At 38.7% G+C, this 12,663-nt stretch overlaps 1 protein-coding gene across 1 annotated transcript; it reads left to right on the forward strand.

Annotated features, from left to right (window-relative positions):
- Positions 1 to 2,281: 2,281 nt before the first annotated feature.
- LOC114541065 lies at positions 2,282 to 3,295 on the forward strand. Its single transcript, XM_028561053.1, has 3 exons — positions 2,282 to 2,503; positions 2,591 to 2,767; positions 2,937 to 3,295. The coding sequence occupies exons 1-3, from the start codon at positions 2,395 to 2,397 to the stop codon at positions 3,293 to 3,295; spliced, it is 645 nt and encodes a 214-aa protein (XP_028416854.1). The 5' UTR covers positions 2,282 to 2,394.
- The last annotated feature ends 9,368 nt before the right edge of the window (positions 3,296 to 12,663 follow it).

A 12,663-nucleotide genomic window follows, 5' to 3' on the forward strand; every position in this document is an offset into this window, starting at 1 on the left:
TCGATAAACCTTACCTTCCAAAGACAAATTTTGAAGCGAATCATTAAGTATATCCACATCGCTACCAGGGTCACCTTCGTCCAATCCAATGACTGTCAGGGCAAAGGTCAGCACCTTCATTTGCATTTTGCATTTAAATATTTTGTGTGTAATAAATAAATATACACAAATACCGACTTATTAAATATTTATGAAGTCACACTTGGCAAATGACGAAGTAAAACTCGCGGTTGCAAAGATATTTTGCGATGTCCCACATTTTCCCATGATGGGAAGGAAATCGAGCTAAATCAGGCAGAGGCTTTCTCTCCTCTCCCCTTTTCACTTCCCCCCCCTGCTTTTTCGTCCACCGCGAATCTCAAAGCTAGCGGTTTACCTTCGCGCCACTCAAAGCTAGCGGTTTACCTTCGCGCCACTGTCTAGCGCAATAAATCGAAAGGACAAAAGCCTCTGCGGAGGAGAGAGGGGCAAGGTCATGCTTCAATCAAACGTTTTTGTACTCATATGAATATGCCAGCCCCATTCCAGTATAAAGCGTATAGAGCCAATAACATTGCTCTTGCAAAAGCAGTAAAGTCTGTGGCCACAAAATCCATGTTAGATACTGCAGCTGAACTGTGTAAAGACACGGCACAACCAATAACACAATGTGCAGTGTCATGTGATGGAACCTGGCAGCGGCGTGGCTATTCTTCCTTGAATGGTTGTGTGACAGCATTGTCAATAGAAACTGGTAAATGCTTGGATGTAGAAGTTTTAACAAAGGTTTGCCATGGATGCCAAAGAATTGAGAAGGAAACTGATGCTGAGAAAAAGGCTGTCCTGAAAGCAAGGCACAAGTGCAAGGCAAACCACCAAGGTTCAGCAGCAGCAATGGAAACGGAGGGCGTGAAAAGAATTTTTAATAGGAGCGAAGAAACCTGACAAATGCAATACACAGAGTATTTCGGTGATGGGGATAGTAAGGCCTACCTTGAAGTGCAGGACTGCTACAAGGACATTGTTGTTGAAAAGAAGGAGTGTGTTGGCCATGTCCAGAAGCGTGTTGGCACGGAACATAAAGGTATTGGCGGTAAGGGTAAGTTGACCAACTCTATGATTGATAAACTCCAGAATTACTATGGCATTGCTATAAGAAGCAATTCTGGAGACCTGTCAGGGATGAGGTCAGCTATACATGCCAGTCTATTTCATTGTGTTTCTTCTGAGAAGAGGAACCTACACCATCATTGTCTGGATGGAGCTGAGAGTTGGTGTTCCTACAAGAGAGACAAAGCCAATGGTACAGCTTTGAATAAACCTGGAACTGGGCTTCCTAACAGCATCATAGCTTTGGTAAAACCCATTTATGCAAGATTGAGTAATGATGATTTGCTGAAAAAATGCCTTGATGGGAAGACACAAAACCAAAATGAGTCATTAAACGGTATGATATGGAACAAGTGCCCTAAAGGTATCTTTGTTGGTGGTGGTCCTGGACTTTGGGGTGTATGATGCTGTGGCTCATTTTAATATGGGCTCTAGAGCAGCAGCATATGCATCATGCACGAATTAGACTTGGAGCCTGGCTACTACTTTGAAGAGGGAACTAAAAAGGCTGATGACGTGCGGATTGGGAAGGCTAACCACAGAGAGAAAGCGAAGGTGAAAAAGCAAAGGAAGGTGAAAAAGCAAAGGAAGGTGTTACGTGGTCAGAAAAAAATAAAGAGGACAAAAATGAACAGAAAGAGGGCAAATTATATGAGCCAGATGGATATTGATAAAACTGTTGCCAAATATTGCCACTATACGGGCCTGTTCACACTACACTGTTAGATCGATCTGAGATCGATCCAAGACAAAGCATGCCTTGTGTGAACCTTCGCCGAAAATTTAGGATCGATCTCAGATCGATCTGAGTCAGTCCGCTTGAAAAGTAGGTCTCAGATCGATTCGAGATCGATCTTTGTCAAGTGTGAACATAATTGGATGGAAATTAAGTGAGTGTCTAGCTCCCATTCCCCAAAGTTTCCCGCCTTCGCGCGGGCGTCGCAGAATTTAATGAACGCTGCAGACTTTAGTTTTATATTATTCTTCTAATTGATTGTAAAATTCAGTGAAAAAGGTTGTTTTTTCGTCGAAAATGTCGAGAAAAAGAGATGTATGGTCTGATAAAGAAACTTTAGAACTCCTTGCGGCATGGGGGACTGAAGAAATTCAAAAAAAGCTTCAAGGGGTTCACAGAAACACGGATATCTATAAAAAAGTTAGCGAGTTGTTGAAAAAAAAGGAATAAATCGGGATTGGACGCAATGCCGAACAAAGTTAAAGCACTTAAAGTCAGCATATAAGAAGCACAAAGATAACTTATCGCGATCTGGGGCCGGAAGATGCAAGCAGCCCAAATATTTTGAAATGATGGACAGTTTTCTTGGTGATCGTCCTGAAGCCGAAGGACTAGAAAACAGCATCGACTCATCCGGTGACGCTCTTCCATCGGGTTCGGTTTCAGACATTTCAGATGGTGAGTTGATAATTATTTTTACGAGCTTTTTTAGACCATATTTGGACCTTTTGTTCTGGTTTCAATTGAGGTTTTTTAAATATTTAGCAGAAGACGACCTAGTGCAGAAGTATGGCGAGGGGAAGATGATTGAAAAGCAATGCCCTGAGTGTTACGAAAAGTTTGAATTGAGGACAGCTGGCACACACACTGGTAATAACAATACCTTGGCAGTATTCTGTGACGATGACCAAATGGTGTGCCCGTACTGTAATTACACAGAAGGTAGGGCAGTATTACAATAAAGGGATCGGATTTTGTACCAACTTAATAATCACATAGCAAGCAGAGAACAAATAGATAATAGGCCATTTCAGTTTTTATTCAAGGTCTTAACTCTGCGGTTCAGTAGAATAATGAATAAAAACACTCTCTGCTTACTTGAAAACTGTAGTTGATCAGGATGGTGAAAATAAGGAATCAACCAGCGGAATTGAGAAGCTTACAACTCCTGCACCTACCAACGATAAAGATGGCAAAACAACAACATCCAGTAAACGTAAATGGAAGAAAGAAAAACCCTCGAAAATGCAAGATGCATTTGGAAATGCAATTAAAGAGCACACTACTTGTATGCAAGAATCAGACAAGAAATTCTTGTCTGAAATACGGGAACAAGCAGAAAAAGAAAGAGAATTACGGAAAGAGGAGCTTGGTACCTTTAAAGATGCAATGGCACTTCTTGCAAGTGCCGTTGCAGGAAGAGCACAACCAGTGTCAACCACCTTTCCACCCTATACCTTTGCAACATGATATAAACATTGAAAACCAGCCAACATATTTTAAGCTTTAATTGAGCATTAACATACTGTTTATACTATTGTATGCACTTATACATTTTTGTTGATCATTGATGTTAATTAATGAAGTTACACATTTACGTTATTGTTATTATTAATTTCTTTTTATAAGGAATTGGTCTACTGATTGCCTCAGTTTTCTTTAGTGTAACTGTCTATTTGAGGTACTCAAACTGTTATACATAAACTAATTACTACAACATGAATTTGTTCAAGTAAATAAATCCTTCTTAGTTTGTTATGAAATATTCTTTAATTGAGGTTCTTATCTCTTCTGCATTAGCATCATTTACTTGGTAGACAGCATCAACAGTTTCATCATCATTAGCAATAGGCTTAAGTTCATCATTAGCAATAGGCTCAAGCATATCTTCCCTCATCTCACATATATTATTGAGCACACAGCATGCTGCAACTTTGCTTGGTAGGTATTGCAAACTTGTATAGCTTTTGCTAAGCAGGCATCTAAATCTGTTCTTCAGCCGTCCAAATGCGCATTCCACCACTTGTCGTGCTCTGCTTAGACGATAATTGAATGTCTTCTGATCTTGATGAAGATTACCATCATTTGGATATCGCTTCATTAGCCAAAGCAAAAGTGGATATGCTGGATCTCCAATTAACATGACTGGTACATCGCACCCACCTATGTTCATGGTTATCTAATATAGGACAAACACATTGTATTTAAATAATAACAAACCCACAATTTAACTGCTCTAATAAAGTACTATGTACTTTATGTGTAATAAAGTACTTTTCAAGGCAAAATTATGTTGGTCAACAAAATATGCTACTTACATCATCAGGAAAAAGTTGCCCAGTTTCAGCCCTACTAAATACAACAGAATTTGCCAATATCCGTGCATCATGGACCCTTCCAGGCCATTTGATGTTTATATCAGTAAACCTATTAATGATCAACATAAGTACTCATGGTTAAAAGATAATAGTTATAAATAATTGACTGGTTCACAGCATAGTTTCAAAGGCAGTTTGCTACCAGTGAATATGAACATGACTATAATGAATGGAATCAATGGATTGTTAACTTGGTGAAATATTTCCTCATACCTGAACACATGATCAACCACAGCCTTCAGAAAAATGGAATAAAACCCCTTCCGATTATAATAATCGGCTGATAATTGTGGTGGGGCAACAATAGGCCTAGGATATGTGTGCCATCGATCGCTCCAGCACACTGAGGGAAACCCCAGATCTGGTGAAAAGGACAGTACGCAGGGTTTCACCTGTTGGCAACTTAATAACCCTAGTAAGTAGCGTGTCTACAATTGCTTGGCAAACATCATGAACAATTTTGCACACTGTGCTTTTTCTAACCCCAAAGCGCCATGCTAGAGAACGTAGATCTTCACCAGTGGCCAAATGCCATAAGCAAATTCCCACTCTTTTTTCAACAGATATCGCTTTTCGGAAGCTTGTGTCTTGACGTGAAAGATCGCCAGATATTCTGTGACACAAAAAATCGAAAGTCTTCTTTCCAAAGAGCAACCGTTTTTTCCCAAAATGATCCAATGCATTTACTTTCTTGAACCCAAAACCGTCGTTCAGAGAATGATCTGCTATACAGTCTCGAAAATACAAGAATAGCACAGCTTCTCTCTTTTTAACGTTTCTTCTCCATTGACTTAATGTCTTCAAATATTTCCTCCTTAAGCATATACGTCTCTTTTGGATATTTTTTTTGTAATTTGTTGTAAAAGCCAAAGCGACAGAAATGATCTCTGCCGTCTCGTCTGCCGCCATCTTGTTTCAGAACCTGACCTCTTACGATGTTTTTCCAAAGAGATCTGAATTAAAAAAAAATAAAATAGGACCAGGTTTGCCGAGGCAGTGTGAACAGGCAAAAAATACGTTAAAATCGTCCTGAGATCGATCTGAGATCGATCCGGCCAAATCGATCTCAGATCGACCATAGTGTAAACAGACCCTACAGTTGTATTCTGTGAGGTAAACACAACATTTCACCTTAAATGTGTTTTTTTCAAATATATAAAAACACTGTATTCTTATACTTGTATGCAAGATATCTGAAAAAGTATTGAAGTTATGTTGATGAAATTTTTTACAGTAAACTAATCATATCCTCCTCTAGGAGCCCTACCAAAAACATTAATTTGTGATTACCGGTTACCGAGTTACAGCATGGTTGCACGGGTCGCACAGGTTCATTTCGCGTATTACCAGTATAAAATTTTTGTTATGCAACCATGGGTAATGATCTTGGTACAGCTCTTAGCTATTATTATTGGTAAAAAAATAAAAGTTATTTCATATTTTTGTTACAAATGCTTCTCTAGTAATCATGCATACAAAATTACCCGTATTTCACCATAGGGGGTATCGTATCTTGGTAACTATACCACTGTTCATTTTGCTAAATGTATTTTTGGAGTCAGGAGACTCTACCTAATAACAACATACTTGAATGCCACAGTGGCAATAGACAGAAAAAAATTTTTTTGGTATTGGACCCCCAATTAACTAAAACCTTCAAAAAACGTTTGTCTGGATTAGACCATTAAACAAATAGTTAGGGTGCATTGATGCTCAATGCCAATGTGTGAATGTTTATGTCTGCATACTGTATAATACGTAATACTTTCTTGACCAGAAATACATGCATGCAGCAACCCCTCGCCTTGGTTAAGCGAAATGAGTTAAGCCTAGGGATGGTAACATGATAGTTGGAAAATTTTTGTGTGGGTTGTGGTGTTTGGAGGGTACTTGGTATTGTTGGTATGTGAGAAGAGAAGAATGGAAATATATTTCTGGAAGCGGAAGTACTGTAGTCATAGCAACTCGCAACCAACATCGCAACGGCGGTATATGGTCAAAGAATCAAAGTTTGCCCTCATATTTTTGTGCAAAAAAGCAAAAATACGACAAGTTTCTAACCATTTTCTCGAAGTTAAGTTACTCGTCTATAGTCACTGTTATGGTAAATTATTTAATTATTAATTACCATGAAATATAACATCAGACGTCTCATACGACTTCTGAAGTCTTATGTTTATGATTCGACTGGTTTTTGCAATAAATGAAATTATAATGTCATCTATCACATTACCCATTCAGATTTGTAGTGAAATACGTTTGAGAATACTAAAGTTGTGTTTACCACAAGAGAATGACTTTTTATATCTGTGCCGGGTCTTATTTTCATGTGTAAAATCTTTCGACTTCATTATACACGGTGAATTCGCTCGAAAATTTTTTTTTTTTTTGTTAAACCGTAAAAAGTCCTCACCACATTCGACTGATTCTAGTTTCCCTCTGATGTAATTAAAAAAAAAAAATAAAAAAAAAAAAATTATATATATATATATATTCCATATTTATGAAAATATAAATAACATGAAAATAAATTTATAAGTTTCTTCAAAATTTTGCTAAATGACAGTTATGCAGGTTTAAAAATACAAATATTTGTCTCGACCAATCAAGAGCTTAGTACACTGGCGTATGCGCATAACGTAGAAGACCGTCCATGGCGTGAGGTCCATTGCATAATGGCGGACAACTTTGATTTCGCCTTTGCACATCCTGGGTGTAAATATCCGAGCGGAATTAGTACCCTCGCACGGTGCTCGGCACCGGCTCGGGGATAAATTTCTAGGAATGGAAACGAAGGGGGCAACAAATGAGAGAGGACATGGACTGTGGCCTTGTGGAGCATGTATATGCTAAGTGCTCAAGAAGATTTGGAAGGGCAAAGGATTTAGCCTACCACAAAAAGCAGTGTGTGAATTGTCTCTGTAGCAACTGTGACAAGCAATTTTCATGTGGAAAAGTCTTAAAACGGCACAACGACACAGTCATACCCCATAAAATCGTTGTGGAATTTGTGAAAAAACATTTGCTTCTAAGCAATCATTGGAAAGACATGATAGCAAACACACAGAGGTAAAAAAATACGTCTGTAAAAAATGCTAAAGTAGATTTATATTAAAGTCAAACCTACACAGGCCTAAAAAGAATTGTCAGTAAAAACAAACAGTACAATTACCATAGTACATCAATTTGTGAAAATATAATGGCCTCTTTATATACTCAGGCTAGTTACATACATTTTAATTCATATTTTTATTTTGATACATTTTAATTTTAACTATTATTGTTAAATGACAAACTTTTGTAATTTGTTGTATTTTAAGACGAATCCTGTAAAATGTTTTCTTGGTTTCTTCTATCATCACATGCAAAGTTATTTAAATGTTTTGATTTTTTATCCATTTGAAACTTTAAGTAGCTAGATTTGATAATTATATATAAAAATCTATAAAAGTTCAACCATGTTGGAGATGTTTTAGCATGAGTGTTACTGGTAGTTTGAGGAAAAGATCTAGTCTTTCGACTCATAGCAACAAGTTCTAGCAGACATTGTTCTGCTAGCTTTCTTAGAGACCTGTTCGTTTTGTCTAAAATTATGATCAAATTGTTGAAGCCGTTTCGCTCTTCCAGGTTTCAATAAAAACGGATTTCTTTTTGAAACTTGCCCTTTTGGTTGCTTTGCTCTATTTCCTGATTCTAGCTTCCTTCGTTTCACTGCTTCTGGTTGGGCATGAATTTTACCCCGCATTGCTCTTTTGACAATTGATGTCGTGGTTACTCTTGAGTGTGTAACCCCAGCCGCACCAAAAGTGTAAAAACAGCTAGTCAGCTTCAGAAAAGGCATTTTTAGACTCTGTCAGCAAACTTCAAAATACTACTACTAATAATGTGTATGATAAATAAGTTGATTTGAAGCATCCAATCGTGACTCTTTGGAGTTTACAGCTTCTGCAATAGCCTGCTTGCATTCGTCTTTAGATATCATCTCTTGAGGTTGGTTTCTTCTTTGCATTGGCTTTGCTGTGGACTCATGGCTGTCATCCTCAACCTGAATACAGATTCAAATTGATGTTTAAATTGATAATTTAGGTTCAGCAGAGAGGACATGGAGTCCACCCAGGAACTTTGCAGTACATGCAGTTCGTCTCACAAGTGTGATGTGCTATTTCGTCTGAATCCCCCTCCCTCGCCACAATATTGGTGGCAATAGAACTTTTCGATTTCTAAATCAATGTTAAGGGCACACCATATAGAATTTATGTTCAATTTCTGAGCCTTTAAAGGGTTTTGTCCAAGACTAGTTACTTTCTTAATATTTTGTCAGGGTGATTTCAAAATGTTCAAATTTTTACAGCAACATCATAGCTGATAGTCTCGCCCCCCCCCCTCCACCTCCAATGTCCAACATGCATGTAACCTTTTTCATGGCTAACAAGAATACAATTAAAAAATTTACCTGATGGTTAGTACAATGATTTTCTGGGCTATTGTCAATGCTTGCTGGCAAGGTGAGCATACGATCATATAGACCGAAAAAAAAAAAAACGAAAACAGACAGAAGGACAGACGGACGGACAGAAAGACAAACGGACGGACATGATCTAATACTTATCATGATCTAACAACAAGATGAGTCAAGTGACGGTTGGAAGAAGTTTCTGATGGTGTTGCAACGTAGACATATTGATCGCCAGGTTGAATTGATGTCAATGTCGTAGATATTTCGAAGAGCGGAGGTGTATGTAGTTTTAAGGATTGCTTTAAAAGTGTTATATACAGGAATTTCTTTTAGAGGTGTAGGTAAAGTGTTCCAGAGTCTTGAAGCGCGAACAAAGTAGCTAGTTTGAAAGCATTTAGTCCGAGATTTTGGAACTTGCAGATTTAAAGAGCATGAGTTTCTGGGTTTAGGTGGTAGTGTTAGCAGATAGTTTGGTAAATCAATGTCATATTTTCCATAAACACATCCATGTAGAAATAGTAAGTCCTTGATTTCATGCCAGTAGGAGAGAGGAAGCAGATTTGTCCGGGTTAAACGTTCTTGATATAGAACAGAGAACCTGGGTGTGCCAAGAATATAAGATGTAGCCCGCCGCTGAACTCCCTCGATGTCCTTCATTTGGCTGATGCTCTGTCCAGACCAAACTTCGCTCGCGTAGTCGACATGGGGACGCACAAGAGTCAGGTAAAGCAATCGCTTAGACTGCTCACTAAATGACTTGGTGTGCCGCTTCAACAGGCCAAGCATCCTGCACGATTTACCCACTGCAGCTGATGTATGCTGACTCCATTTGAGGTCGGATGTCACCAGGACACCGAGGTCTTTTTGGCTCGTGGTGGATGTTATAGCATGGCTACCTACCTTATACCCAAAGCACACCTGGGTTCTCTTTCTGGAGATGGTGAGTGATTCACATTTCTGTTGGTTAAATCTCAAATGCCACTGTTGACTCCATTGAAACAGAATATCAAGTGCTGCTTGAAGAGAGTTGGCATCCCAGGTGTCACGAATAGTTTTTGAGCACTTCGTATCGTCAGCGTAGAGGTAGAGAGAAGAGTCGTCAACGGCGGCAGAAGGAAGATCGTTTACGAAGATCATGAACAATAACGGACCCAAGATGGAACCTTGTGGTACGCCAGAGAGTACGGGAAGAGGAGAGGAAATATGTCCATCCACAACGGTTCTCTGTACTTGATTGGATAGATAGCTTGAGAACCAACTGAGAACACTTCCGTCAACACCATACGATTTTAGTTTATGGACGAGGAGAACATGATTAACGCTATCAAAGGCTTTGCTGAAATCAAGATAAATAACGTCAGTCTGCAGACCTTTATCAAGAGCACAACCAAGTTCGTGAAGGAAGCACAGCAGTTGAGTAACTGTTGACCGACCACTGAGGAAGCCATGCTGAGCATATTGTGCTTGCATACAGCACCATTCATACCCGTTTTACATTTACAGAATCCCATAGTGATATCAACCCAGTACGTCTTATCTTTCTCTGAAAAACTTCTCATCTCGAATGTATTCTCGCCAAGACGATTCAAATCTTGCACAGCAGTTGTCTGTGCTTCAGGTGAAGGTTTCTGAAAACCAGTTCCTTCATTCTTCTTTTTAGAGAAACCTGCAAACCGGGTACTGTAAATCCCATCAAGCTTCAGACGCAATTTATAGCAGCTTGTTCTGATAGTCTTCATCAAGATCTTTTGTTAGCTACCAATAACATTTACCTCCTTTTTCCGGTTTAACACATCATCTTTGATGACCATGAACTGGGCCACGCAGTAATTGTTAGTGTTGTTTCTATGCAATGGAAGATCAGCACGGTAGCATAATGCCCAGAATTTGCATTCTTTATGAACAGCCGAGATATATATTTGATAAGATTGGGTACATTCATGCAAATTTCATCTTAAAGAAGGCTTTCATATTGCGACTTGAAGTCTTCTTCATTTTCAGCATAAAGGACTTGTGGGAATGCAAGGAGGATGTATGATTCTAATCATGCAGCCACCGTTAAATTTGCTGGAGCAGGTGAAACACACCAAGCACTTGTTTAGAAGCAGGCCAATTCTCAGGGAGAACCTCTTTTAGCTCCAAGCAATTATCCGTCATGAACACTTCCGGGCCTTTCACAGCAGATGCACCAAAAATGCATAGTCTGGAAGAGCAGACATGAACTGTGCTAATGCATCTATGAGTGTTTCAGTCGTCTCATCGCTGGTGATTGCAATTCCTAAAGGCAGTGCGCCGCAAACACTGTGAGTGACAATTAGGAAGATGCGTAGATTAAACTCTTCCATATTGGAAGAGGACTCAATGAACACCAGATCCTTTGCTTGAGGAAACTAAAACAATAGATAATCGTTCAAAAGTTCAATTCAACTGGACATGATTCCGTTTGGGTGATGCAAGTAAGGGGTGACCATTAAGCCCTGGGCAAACATTAGGGAAACAAAAAATGTTTCTGAAATTTCCAAGAAACATTTTTGCTTTCCAGTCAGCAAATTTTGTTTCCGCAACAATGTTACCACAGGTGAAACAAAGAAACATTTGAGGAAACATAAAGATCCACAATTGCTTTCACAACGTTTTCTAGTTTCCCTAGGGCGTTATTAGTAATCATCCTTGTAAACTAAAATTATGAAAAATGAAACCATTTTTTGTTTAAGTAAACTTTTCACTGCAATATACTGTTCCCGTGAACTAATTTTACCTAAATATTTTTTGTGGGAATATAAAAATGAGGAAATCATGTTTATACTACTGTATATATATACTGTAATATAACTGTAAAGCATACCCATTTATGGATTCTTTTCATCAACGGCGTAATCACGGTTAAAATAAATGGCTAATTGATTGTGTTATCAAACTCCTGCAGAACCATATTGTACTCATCATTTTTCTGTTTCAAGGCAGCAATCCTTTCCTTGATCTTGGCAAACATTGATTTCAAATTTTCAACACCATACAAATTCTTGTTAAAGAAGTGTATATGTCATTGAAATCAGCTCGACTGGGTACTTTCGAACGATCAGATAATCTCAAGTGGTACTCTTTCTCATCTTTGCATTCACTCCTCAATATTCTTAAGAGCCCTTTATGTGCAGCACCCGGCAGTAATCCCTTAGCGAGCATATCTTTGATGGTCTCCGCAACTTCACCTGGAATCTCTTTAAAACTTAAGGCATGGAGAGAGTTACTGGGATGGTTGTGATTCCACTCAATGGACACTTCATTCTCCTTTTTTCCTTGGAAGTTGTGCAATCAATTAAAATTCACAGTTGGTATTTTTAAACCTTTTATGAGGTTTTGCAGTCAAAACATCATTGGGGTTCATTGTGGGTTCATGTCTAGTGTTATGATGACACTGGAAGTACTTGTGCATTTGGTACTGACTTCTGTTGTCTGCACTATGCTTTGTTTTTAAAACCCTTACTGTCTCATTGTTCCTGATACCATAGTTTTTAATAAACTCTTTTAAATCATATTCATTGCTCAGGCTACATTTCAAGATACTTTAAGAAGGATACGTACGGAACGGAGGCGACTAACTGGGATGAGGCTTTTAACTTTAACTTACGATTTGCCTATGGTCGAATTGATTTGGAAGAAATACGAGTAGAACAATCAACATCGGATGAAACAGAATATTGTGATATTTTGAACCTTCATATACCAGTTTAAATATTATGTGCGAGAAGTCATAGATACAAGTTCACAGCTGTGTATGTATATATAATTTAATCAATTTTGTATTATCCCCGACCCGGTGCAGAGCACCGTGCGAGGGTACTAATTCCGCCCTGAGGTTAGGAATTACACCCGGGACCCGGGAGAACATAGCGGAATCCAAAGTCGGCTAAATTTGGACCATGGACGCTCAATGGTCATGGTACTTGTGCGCATGCGCGAAATGCGAACAAGTGTAGACTGGTAATCAACGAACGTTCTGATTG

This window comes from Dendronephthya gigantea, unplaced genomic scaffold (assembly GCF_004324835.1).
Source record: "Dendronephthya gigantea isolate DGI-Jeju-01 unplaced genomic scaffold, DenGig_1.0 000264F, whole genome shotgun sequence".
Lineage (NCBI taxonomy): Eukaryota > Metazoa > Cnidaria > Anthozoa > Malacalcyonacea > Nephtheidae > Dendronephthya > Dendronephthya gigantea.

Excerpts from the sequence above, each read along its gene's own strand:
- LOC114541065 (XM_028561053.1), top strand. The coding sequence starts at position 2,395 with ATGATGGACAGTTTTCTTGGTGATCGTCCTGAAGCCGAAGGACTAGAA. Across the intron at positions 2,504-2,590 it reads GGTTTCAGACATTTCAGATG|CAGAAGACGACCTAGTGCAG; the intron begins GTGAGTTGATAA and ends TTAAATATTTAG. Across the intron at positions 2,768-2,936 it reads GTACTGTAATTACACAGAAG|TTGATCAGGATGGTGAAAAT; the intron begins GTAGGGCAGTAT and ends TGAAAACTGTAG.